General features: G+C 32.9%; 2 protein-coding genes across 3 annotated transcripts; one reads left to right on the top strand and one right to left on the bottom strand.

Moving 5' to 3' along the window:
* Positions 1-2,219: 2,219 nt before the first annotated feature.
* Positions 2,220-4,871, top strand: ebi3 (Epstein-Barr virus induced 3). 2 transcript variants are annotated; one of them, XM_052547704.1, is made up of 7 exons: positions 2,220-2,401; positions 2,547-2,750; positions 2,882-2,999; positions 3,617-3,798; positions 4,085-4,242; positions 4,410-4,604; positions 4,659-4,871. In XM_052547704.1, the coding sequence occupies exons 1-6, from the start codon at positions 2,317-2,319 to the stop codon at positions 4,557-4,559; spliced, it is 897 nt and encodes a 298-aa protein (XP_052403664.1). In that variant the 5' UTR covers positions 2,220-2,316; the 3' UTR covers positions 4,560-4,604; positions 4,659-4,871. The 2 variants fall into 2 exon arrangements, with proteins under 2 accessions (XP_052403664.1, XP_052403663.1); XM_052547703.1 differs by having other exon boundaries at positions 4,410-4,871.
* Positions 4,872-6,080: 1,209 nt separating this feature from the next.
* odf3l2a (outer dense fiber of sperm tails 3-like 2a) lies at positions 6,081-10,241 on the bottom strand. Its single transcript, XM_052549694.1, has 4 exons — positions 10,193-10,241; positions 8,371-8,481; positions 7,511-7,624; positions 6,081-6,828 (listed from the first exon to the last, which is right to left on the bottom strand). The coding sequence occupies exons 1-4, from the start codon at positions 10,239-10,241 to the stop codon at positions 6,338-6,340; spliced, it is 765 nt and encodes a 254-aa protein (XP_052405654.1). The 3' UTR covers positions 6,081-6,337.
* Positions 10,242-11,270: the final 1,029 nt, after the last annotated feature.

The following is an 11,270-nucleotide window of genomic DNA, read 5'->3' as shown; positions in this document are numbered from 1 at the left end:
TAAAGACCCCAGTTTGTTCGTTCATTGGTTCTTTCTTTCCTCCCGTTTTTAAAGTTTAAATGTCTCAGCCGACTTTGAAATTCTAATTTAAACCATATTCAAATCATGCTGGAGAACATGCTCATCAGATTTTTCACAGACTTCAGGTAGCTTTAGTGCTGCTGTCATTAAAGCAAATGCTCCTCTTTAGAAGGACCAGAAGATTCTGTTTTTAATCATTTAAAGGTTCTGTTGTGATGTCATAAGGCTCGTAGATAACATCTTACCCGTTACAACCATAATAATCCAAATTAAATGGTTTGTTTGTTTGTAGGCAGTTGATACTTCTTACCTCATCTGGGATTTGGAAAGACACAGCAAGTTCCATTCATAAAGCCATAAAAAGACATGTGCTGGTGTCTGATCTCAGAAAAGTTCTCATCAAATGTACATACTGTACATAAGCAATAGTTTATGCATATATTTTCCTAAGTGATTTTTAAGTATAAATAGCTACCTAAAAGATGATTATTATTCAATTAAATCTATCCAAAAAATGCAATTAAGCCTCTTGAAGCATGAAAGTAACCTGTCTGAGCAATAAGATTTACATGGATAATTTTTGAATAAACTTTCAATCAACAAATTCAAACATGTTGTCTCTAAAAATGCATAAAGACATCACTGTATAGAGCAGGCCTCACTCTTTAACAGTGTAATATTAAGACACATAAAATCATGAAATGGCCTTAATACTGTCTGTCAGTGTACTTGAGTCCTCAGTTCTCATTGATACTAATCTCAGTCTCCTTTAATTCTCAGTCTCAGCCAAGGGGCTCAAATGAAAAACATGTTTTCATTTAAAGTTGTTGCACTTTCAAGGCTTATGTGAATTAAGTCTTCACTCAGGATTGGGAAAATACATGGAAGAATGAGAACAGTCCCACACACTTAATAAACAAGCACATTGTGCTGTTTACAGAAGGATTCTGACCTCATTATATCACAGTCCACATGGTAGCCGAAAACCGCTCACTGAATCCTGCAGTATGTAAACTGAGATATTTTTTTTTTCTCAGTTTAAATTATAATTGATGGGCTAGATAAAATATTTTACGAATCATAAGGCACTATAAAACAATTTGCTAAGATGCACCTTGAGGTATGAATCCAAATGATTGGGATTCTGTACTGATGTCAAAATACCTTCCTGGATTGTGTCTGTTTTATTAACCACAAGTGTGTCGTGTTTCTGTTTTGCAAACATGAAACTAATGATGTGTTGATGCATTCATTGTTTGTAGGATCTGTTGTTTGAGGAAACTGTGATTTTAATAATTCATAACCATTTATAAGTGTTTATTTGTATGCGCTGACCCAGCAGAAGGTAGTAGTACAGTAAACATTATTTAAAAGGAATATTTCACCCAAAAATTAACATTTGCTTTGCTGATAAAAACATTGTAATAATCCACAGGTAATCCACACAACTGCAGTCCATCAATTAACATCTTGTGAAGCTGTGTGTTTCAAAAAACAAAAAAACAAATCCAGCATCGAGACATTTTTAAACTTTAAACCGGTTCTTCTCCTATCAATAATATTGCTTTCTCCAGTAAAAATATAAAGAGTTCAAGCACTGTTAATGAGCAAAAACAGTTAAACAGTCAATCTGTTTGTGGATTTTGATGTGAGAAGACGACAGGGGATGCATGTTTTCACTGGAAGAAGTCTTATCCTGGATGCGCACTACTTTTTATGATCATAATCAGATTTTTATCAGCTGATTAGACTCATTCTGACGGCACTCATTCACTGCATCCATTGGTGAGAAAATGCTGTAATGATACATTTCTTTAAAACTGTTCTGATAAAAATAAAAATAAACTAATTTGTGAGTAAATTTTAATTTAATTTTAATTTTTGACAAGCCATTCCTTTTAATACAGAGGGTTATTGAATGCATTCTTTGATAAGGACTAATTTAGTTTTTGAATCTACAAATTTGTTGTTGTTGAGATCTATTATTCATGAGCTAATTTGAATTTGCACATTATTTAAAACGACATTTGTAAACACTAGAAGTGTTTTAGTTGCATTTTCCATTTTTATCATCTGACACCGCATACATTGCATTTTTGAAATTTCATATATTTATTTCCATACTGGTGCCCAACAGTAGCCTGCCTTCTTTTGCAAATAGATTTACCAGCTAATAATTAACTAAATTCCACAACAGAACAGCTTGAACCTCTGTGTGTGACTACACACATACTTAGTTTCTTCTATTATAAAAGCACCAAATTTACGTTCTTGTAACCATAAAACACCAAAAAAATGTGCTTGATATATGTTTTTGGAGCGCTAGCCATAACAAGTGGAGTTTTTAGCCAAGACACGACAACTCTGTCAGAGACTCGAGGTAAGCTTTAAACAAATTTTTACTCTCTCATGCACAGACACCTCTACACACACAAACTCATACATGCACACGCACACACACACACACACACAGCGTGTTGGATCTGTCCAAGCCTGTCTCTTTTCCTCCTCACCTCCCTCAATAGACCTGTTTGTAGCAGTGGGTTCATCTGTGAAGATACCATGCTCTGACGGAGAAGAAAAAGGGGTGGAGTGGAGATTCAACAATTCAGTGCTTGTCTCAAGCCCTGTTCTCTCCATACAGAACAGCAGTTTGAAGGACCAAGGCATCTACACCTGCCACCAACCGAATGGAGATCTGATACAAACAGTATCTCTACACCTGGGATGTAGGTTTATGCATATTTTCCGTTATTGCTGTAAATACATTTTACAGCCTGGTAAAATGTCACACTATTTTCCTATGAGACAAAGAGCTTACACTGAAATTCCATCACTGTGTAATGTTTGCTCTGTTCAGATTCCCCTTCTCTTCCGGATGTGTATTGTTGGTCTCCAAGTTACCCTAAAAGGGCAATATGCTCTTGGACACTGACTCCAGACCCAATACTTCCAACACATTATATTGCTACATACAGGTATCTTAGACTCTTAAAAATATCCTTTAATGACATTAGTGGTTCCATGCAGAACCTGTAACATCCATTGCACAAAATGTTCTTTAAAGCGGAAAAAAATATTCTTTACATTATTAAAATCTTTTTCACACTAAGAAAAAATATTATTTTTAGAACTGTTCACTTAAATGTTCTTTTGGGAACCAAAAACGGTTCTTCTGTGGCATCATTGCAAAAAACATCTTTTGAAACCTCTATTTTTAAAATTATACAGTATAGTAATTGCCTTGAATTCTGAATGAGTACCTTTACACGTATCGTCTTTATAAATAACCGTTTAATGGTTTAAAAGGTGTGTGAAAGCACAGTTAAATAGTCCATATGAATCATTATTGATTATTTGAAAAGTTCCAACTCAAAAGAATGATTTGTTCATGAATCAGACATAGTTTTTAATATATCCCTTTAAAAGTGATGAGATTATGTTTTTAAATATTTCTTTATTTTGAATATTGAGCTGTACTTTAAATTGTACACCTGTTGTAAATTGCTCTAATTGTACCTTATTTCGGATGATTTCAAAAATAAAGTATAATTGTTCAGAATATTTGCTGAAATTCTTCTCAATTTTAATTTAGGAGCTTTTCAGACCCGGTGTCAAGTGCCCGTCAGTGCCAGAAATGGGGAGAACAAGACGACAGGCAATGTGCGTTAGAGCAACTGGAGATCTTTGCAAGTGAACCGACTCTCATCAACATTACAGCTATTAACGCTCTGGGTAGCTCAACACGCATATGGCCAATTATTTTTGAGCAGATAGGTGAGTTTTTCATAGTCCTCTTTCATACCTTTTTATTTATTCCACTAGTTTGTCTTTATTTGTATTTTTTGGAATGTTATTATAATACAACCTAATCATATGGATATAAAAAAAACTGACATTCTTAATAAGTATTTACATCCAAAAATATCAGTTTAAGCTTTGGATTTGTGATGAAACAGCAGCTTTTGAGGTATTTTAAAGGTTTAATCAATGTTTAGATCTTGATGCATATGCCATGAGCTCAAATTGAGTGTTTAAATTCTTATTCTTGGTTGGTCTGTAGTGAAACCTGATCCTCCGGTGAATGTGAGCGTGATGGTAATGCCAGGCAGGAAGCTGTCTGTGCAGTGGGGTCCACCACCCACTTGGCCGGATCCTGTCAACTTTCTCCTTAAATACACAGTGAAATTCCACTGGGGCAAACCTGAGACAGCAAGAACAGTGAGTTTCCTGTGTAAACCATGTTCAACGGTTTAAAGCAACTAGATGCCTAGCTGTCAAGTACTGAAACAAAGGCACCAAACAGAAAGCAGTATTTGAAACGTCAACTCATGCTACAGGAAGGACATATGGTGGTTTTTAATACTTTAACATTCTTTGTTTTCTAGATGGGCCCTTATGAGTCTAATAAAATGGTTTTGAGTGGTCTGGTGGCAGGACGGACTTACTACATCCAAATATCTGCAAAGGACTCCCTGGATGATGGACAGAGCAGTGACTGGAGTGAACCAATAAGTGCTACTGTACCTATCAACTGATGTGGTGAATCATGACATTACACTACATTAACCAAATGTGTTATAATTATTATTAGTTCTTATTGTGTCACCAAAGGATAAATTTGTTTATAAAGGCAATGACAACCAATTTGCAAGCTCAATGTGGAGAATCTTGTTAAAATAATAAACGGACAGGCTCTACTTTCATGTTCTTATCTATTCTCTATTACCTAACTGATTTTAACTTTGGGAAACAATAAAAATCACATATAAGAAGCACAATAAAAGGAAAACAATGTAACAAAATAAAAAAGCTGTACAGGAAAGTTTAATAAAAATGTTCTAAATATATACTTAGACTTGTATAATCGTGTTTTTATTAATATCATAGTCAACATTTGAAGTGAATCAAAAAGATCCACCTCAAATGTTGACTAGTGTACAAACTGTGTTTTGTAGTATTATTTATATACTATAGAATTTAACAATATTTATTTATTTTTTGTTATATTTTCAGGTTTAATTTTAGTTTAGGTTTATGTACTTTGTTTAAAGAAAATAGTTCTAAAGTTTTAGGTTGTTCGTGTAATATTTATATTTTATTTATTTTCATTCATTTGATTTATATAGTTTTATGATTTCTTAGTTCCTATCATTTAATATTAGTTGTATTTCTTAGTTAATTTCTTTTTATTATTTTTATACATCTATTTAGCTTTAATTTATTTTTAAGCTTTGTAATTCAACTTAAAATGTATTTATTTCTGTTAACTGCAATTTTATTTCAATTAGTTGCCAGTTGCCAAGGCACCATTTCTCATTTTTATTTAAGTTTGATAAGTCTAATGTTTTTCAATTTATATTTAGATTTTATTATATTTCTTATTTATTTCAGCTTTATTTAATTTTTCATAAAAAATTCAGCAGCTAAGTGCATATAGCAGCATTTTTTTTGTTACTATTTACACTAAAATTATGCTAATAGCTATAGATTCTTTTTTAAACTGCAGTATGTTAAAATTACAACTTATTGCAAATAGTAACAATTATCTGCACCTCAGTATTGTAGTACATTTTAAAACAGTATACAATATTAACTAATTGAGTGTAAATTGAAATTTTAATTCAAATTATTAAATGAATGTCACCTTACTGGGACAATAAAGCCCTCCTTTCCATCTATCCTAACCCTACCCGATACTTTATTTTTTAACTTTTTGATTGTATTCTTCATTTTCACTGAAAATAAATGCTTTTCTTATGTGATCTGAAATTTAAAAAGGGAAAAAAAAGTTTGCCAAAAGGCAGATTCGAACCCAGGTTGATCGCGTCAAAATGAATACGTCACACATTTTACCATCTTTGCAATTGCAGCAGATGATTATTGGTTAAATATTGTCTTGATTAGCCGAATCACACAGTGGTTTGCGGAGTTAGTGTAAATATCTTCAACCTAAAAGGCGGGCTATTTGCACTTAGTGTAAATAGACACTCCATTAAAAAAAAAACAAAAAAAATAAAACATTTATAAATCCATTCAGAAAAGTATTAAAGAAATAATTCACACAAATATTAAAGATCCAGCCTTTTATTTTATGGGTGAACTATCCTTTAAAAAAATAACTGATGTAACAGTTAGCTAAATGAAAAATGTTCAGGATCTCTTTACATAAAATAGGTCAGGTCAGGTAATGAAGATTGTGGCTTTATTTTTCCCTTAACGTAATATTTTTTGACATACAGCCAAATCCTTTTTATAGGTACCCACAAAGCAGTGCATGAAACCCTTCACTCTAATACATTTAATACTAATATGTCTAATACTCTAATACGTCAACAATCAGTGGTGTTACAAACTCTGAGTGACGAACACCCATGGAGAAAGACGGTGCACGAGGCAGGTGTGCCGTCACCTTTTCTGGGCTGTGCGTACCTGGACCAGGCTTCCGAGTGGCATCGCTGGGAATATTACTACGGCTTTGCAGGGAGAAAGAAGGCTGTCTGTTCAGGTAAACGCTCGGCTCTGTGCTGTTGTAACGGCCAGGCCCTGGGGTCATGGATAGGTCCTCCGATGGGCCGCCTGCTTTCCTGCGTGCTGACATGGTGAAGCTAGCGCTGGCGGGTTTGTGAGGAACGTGAGAGCCGAAGAGGTTGGGTAAGGTGTAGCGGTTGGGGGCCGGTACAGGGTCCACACTGCGGTAGCGTGTGCGGTAGGCCATGGTGTAAGACGGAGGTTTGTGGTGAAGGTTCAAAGGTGGAGCTTTCTCAGGACTGTACGCTCCGGGTCCAGGAGTCTGGAATGTATCAGCTGATCAAAAACACAGAATCAGCAACTTCTTTATATGATTATGCATCCCCTCTTAAAAGCTTAAGTGAATATGACATAAAATGATGCTATTTACTTTCTGGATACACATTACCATTGCATGATTCATCCATAAAGTGCATGTGCATGTTTTTGTGTGTGTGTGTTTTTTTCAGATGCCTCTCTCAGTGAACCCTTACATTCTGGCAATTCCCATTTTCATTATATATATATAACCAATCCCAGATGGATAAAATATAAGCCCGACCCAATTTCTTTTCTTATAGAGTGAGAGTTTGTTATTGAGTGCCCTTTTTTTTCAACCTCAACATTACAAACATATTTGAATATCTGACAAAGGTACAAGTCATGGGAAATGCAGCTTCTCACTAAAGAATCAGCTGTTAAACATGATTTTAGAAATAATGCAGTCTGCTGGCTTCAAACAAAAGTATATAACCTAACATAAATGAACAACCTTGTAGCTCGTAGTAGGCTTTAAAAAGTTTATTCCCCTATGGAGAAAATGAATGAGATTTTTCCTTACGGAACCTGACGGTTGGACTCTACTGACTATCCTGTTTTATTCATGAATATGTAACGTTAAGTAAAATATGTTCTGTATGCCATTGCATGTTGACCTCATACACATCAGATCTGTGTTATAAAAAAGGTGAAAACCCACCTGTCTTCTTCTTTCTGCCCAGCATGGAGTACGATGGGGTACCGTCTCTACCAAAGCGTGTCATTTTGGCATCTACATGATATTGCGGCCCTGGACTGGAATCCACAGACACCACTATTCAAAAGAAACATTATGAGAAAACACATCAGAATTAGATTTGGCAGATACTTGTACGCAAAGCAACATCACTCTCAGAAATAAAAACTGGTAGAAAAGCTGTCACTGGGATGGTGAAAGGAACGATTTAGGTTCTCATTTTAGGTAGTATCACCATTTGAGGGTAATTAAGGTACAAAAATGTACCTTTTTGAAAGGGTACCCTCCCAGTGTCAAGTTTTGTACAATTTTTTCTCACAGTGTTGCCATTGCTAGTATCATGCTCTGCTGTTTAAGCTAGAGAAATGTTATTTAAAGTGAATTAAAATCAAACATATGGATTAAAATCAAGCATGTGGACTTTATTAGCTTAATATGCCAGTGAAATAACATTAATCATTATATTGCATGCTGTTGTTTGTAATATAAAGTCCAGATGTGCAAGGATTCTTGTCTGAATACTTTGATCCGACTGGGTGTTCTCCGTTTCTTCCATGAGGAAGCAGACGTTACATGTCACTAATTAGGCATCTAAATATTTGAGGGTGTGTGTGTAAATCCACCTAATATTTCAGTGGTGCATAATAGACACTAATTAATCTATGAAATTATCAGTTCATGGGAATGCCACGTTGATATATATCCATTTTATCCATGAACATGTTTGTTAAAAGCATTCTCAGATGATTAAAGCCAGCATTAGTTGAGTGGATCATGTCATCTGTCAGTGTGAGAAGAGTTTGATTTCATGTGGTGTCACTCACTGTTGCTGCTCATGCGGCTGTGGAAGGAGTAGGCCGGGCTGCTGGGCTTGGTGTAATCATGGTTGATGTAACCGATAGTGGGGGGAAGAGCATAACGCCCCGGCCCGGGCCCTGTGGACATAAACAAAAACACAGAGTGCGCAGCCTGTTAGCATTTATTACTGAAATTGTGTTGGGTAGTTACTGGAAAATCATTTGTGAATACAATATTGGTTAATATTATTGGGTAATTTTTTTTTTTTAATGCTGTACTATGATTGTATTTACAAGTAGAATTATTATCATTAACTAAAATTAGAAGTATTAAAAGCTATTTTTATCAATTGAAATAAAGCTTTAAAATATAAATGAGATGGAAATACTAAATTAGAAAAGTTGAGGCACTAAAATTACTAACTGAAAAGAAAAAAATGTAAATATTAAAACTGAAAGTAATTTATATATATATATATATATATATATATATATATATATATATATATATATATATATATATATATATATAACAATAATTCAAATGAAAGTATTGTACTGTAATTATGGTTATTACCATTTTTGTTAATATATATATATATATATATATATATATATATATATATATATATATATATACATATGTATATATATATACATATGTATATATATATACATATACATATATATATATATATATATATATATATATATATATATATATATATATATATGTATATATAATACATAAAAAAAGTTAAGCTAAACAAAAATGAGACTAACTGAAATGACTGGCAAATAACTGAAATAACTTAGCTGAAGCATTAAAATAGCTGAAAATAAATAAAAAATAAAAAATAAATAAAAACAAATGAAACCTAAATAGAACTATTTAAAAAAATAATTATAACAATGACAAAATGTAAAAAAAAAAAAAAAAAAAAAATTTGTACGGTATAGAAGGGTTATTCTCATTAACTAAAACTCATAGAAATATGAAAACATTTTTGTTCACTGAAATACAGCTAAAATAAAATATATATATAAATATGAGATTAGAAAAAATTAGAAATGTTGCCACGGCAACTAATTGAAACTACTTTCAAGTTGAAAATGAAGAATAAGAAAACTGAAATGCATATACATAAATTAAATAGCAATAATAAAATAAACTGAATTGTAATAAAATAAAAAAACGAATACAAATTACAAAAGCACATAACTAATTGACTAAAAATTAAACTAAAAAGAAAACCAAAAATATAATAAACAAAGATATAAATGTAAAAATATTTAAATAAATGGAAATTCTAGATATTAATAAAACTATAATAGTCAAATAATACTAAATAAAAAGGAATTGTAATTGATAACAGTAAATATAAGGTATACATCTGCCATCTATACATGAGTCATTTCCTTTTTTATTAAATCTAAAATAAAACTATGGAATGTGATTCATGTGAGACATAAGAGGTCACACATGCTGTGCACATTTCTAAAACCTTGGCTGTAAACTTTCATTTGAAATCGTATGAATTTTGCTACACAGTTAAATGTCATACAATCTTTTCAAAGCTTTGGCCAAAACAAGAAAAGATCAGAGAAGAGACGTTCTATTCTCAGAATGATACAAGCAGGTGTTGCAATAAAAGACCTAACTGACAGTTTCTTTCATCAAACTGCCAATCCAGTCTCAAGAGCCAAATAGGAGCATGAAGTGTGTTTGAACTACTAACAGAGCCCTGTGCTAAAATAAATCGTCAGATCTCCTCACTTTGCTGAATATATCTTTCAACACAATCATTTGGACAAATGAATCCACTGAAATGAGAGGTCACAAACTCACCTCTTTCCCTGCCAGCAATGATGGGGCGCCGCCTAACCACTTCCCCCATGCCGCGTATATTTTCTGGTGAGCTTAAAGAGCTGACAGCAAAATCGGCAGCAAGAGTGCTCAAGGAGGTCCAGGAAAGGTTGAAGTTTCAGTTTAGACACACTGGAGAGATACAACTGAGACCTGAATTATGAATGACTCTTACAAGCGCAAGAAACCTTATCCATGTCCAGGCTACAACAATGTCCATCTCAATATCTTTACGCATTACAGATTTCCTTGGCATCTTGTCTGTAAACGGCAGCTAATGAGCTAATTACATAATGTGAAATAGACAGCCGACAGCTATTTGAAATGACTAATGTTTATATTGTAGGACCACTTTATTCTTTTGAGATAAAAAGATCATATACTAATAGCTGCCTCAAATGTAAATACTGAGAGATATTCTGTACTTTCTGTCATCAGCTTGTGATAAAAAAATATTTTAATCACATTTACAGAGTACCTTTTAGCTATAGAAAAGTATACAAAATAGTTTTCCCCCAATGGCCTATTATGTTATTTATTTTATAAATTTCATTTTTTTTTAACTAGACCTGGAAATCACATTTTTTAAAGTTCCAGATATTTCTAGGGGTGCAGGAAACTTTCAAAATATTAATTATGAAATGTATTAAAGTATGAATTGATGGACTGAAGTATGAATGTGGTAAAAATGTCTGTTATCACTATAAGGAAATGAAATAAAGTACAGAATATTTCCCCATTTTCCTAGTAACATTAAAAACGTTAATATTAAATATAATAATAAAAACAACAATTAAAAAAGTCATGGGAAAGAAATGGAAAATGAATTATATATTTAATATATATATGTTTTTTTTTTTCATTGTGATCAGTTCTAAAGTGTTGAGCAAAAGACATTTTATATTTTCACAAAGATATTTTTTTTTATTAAAGTGGGTGATGTAACATTGTATGATTGATATGATCTGTCAATCTCGCTGTTCCCATGGCCACCTTCAACCAGTACTCAAAACAAATGAAACTTCTGGAAAGCTGCTCTTGTTTCTGTGGCATAGTTTTA

This window comes from Carassius gibelio, chromosome B2 (assembly GCF_023724105.1).
Source record: "Carassius gibelio isolate Cgi1373 ecotype wild population from Czech Republic chromosome B2, carGib1.2-hapl.c, whole genome shotgun sequence".
In the NCBI taxonomy this organism is placed as follows: Eukaryota; Metazoa; Chordata; class Actinopteri; order Cypriniformes; family Cyprinidae; genus Carassius; species Carassius gibelio.
Note: the sequence above shows the minus strand (reverse complement) of the source record. Positions and strands in the feature narration are given on the sequence as shown.

Bases quoted from the DNA above. Each gene is read 5' to 3' on its own strand.
- ebi3 (XM_052547704.1), top strand. From the start codon at position 2,317: ATGTGCTTGATATATGTTTTTGGAGCGCTAGCCATAACAAGTGGAGTT. The intron at 2,751-2,881 runs GTAGGTTTATGC...TGCTCTGTTCAG, and splicing joins AGTATCTCTACACCTGGGAT to ATTCCCCTTCTCTTCCGGAT. The intron at 4,243-4,409 runs GTGAGTTTCCTG...TTTGTTTTCTAG, and splicing joins AACCTGAGACAGCAAGAACA to ATGGGCCCTTATGAGTCTAA.
- odf3l2a (XM_052549694.1), bottom strand. From the start codon at position 10,241: ATGGGGGAAGTGGTTAGGCGGCGCCCCATCATTGCTGGCAGGGAAAGA. The intron at 8,482-10,192 runs GTGAGTTTGTGA...TTATGTCCACAG, and splicing joins CATTGCTGGCAGGGAAAGAG to GGCCCGGGCCGGGGCGTTAT. The intron at 7,625-8,370 runs GTGAGTGACACC...TCTTTTGAATAG, and splicing joins CAGCCGCATGAGCAGCAACA to TGGTGTCTGTGGATTCCAGT.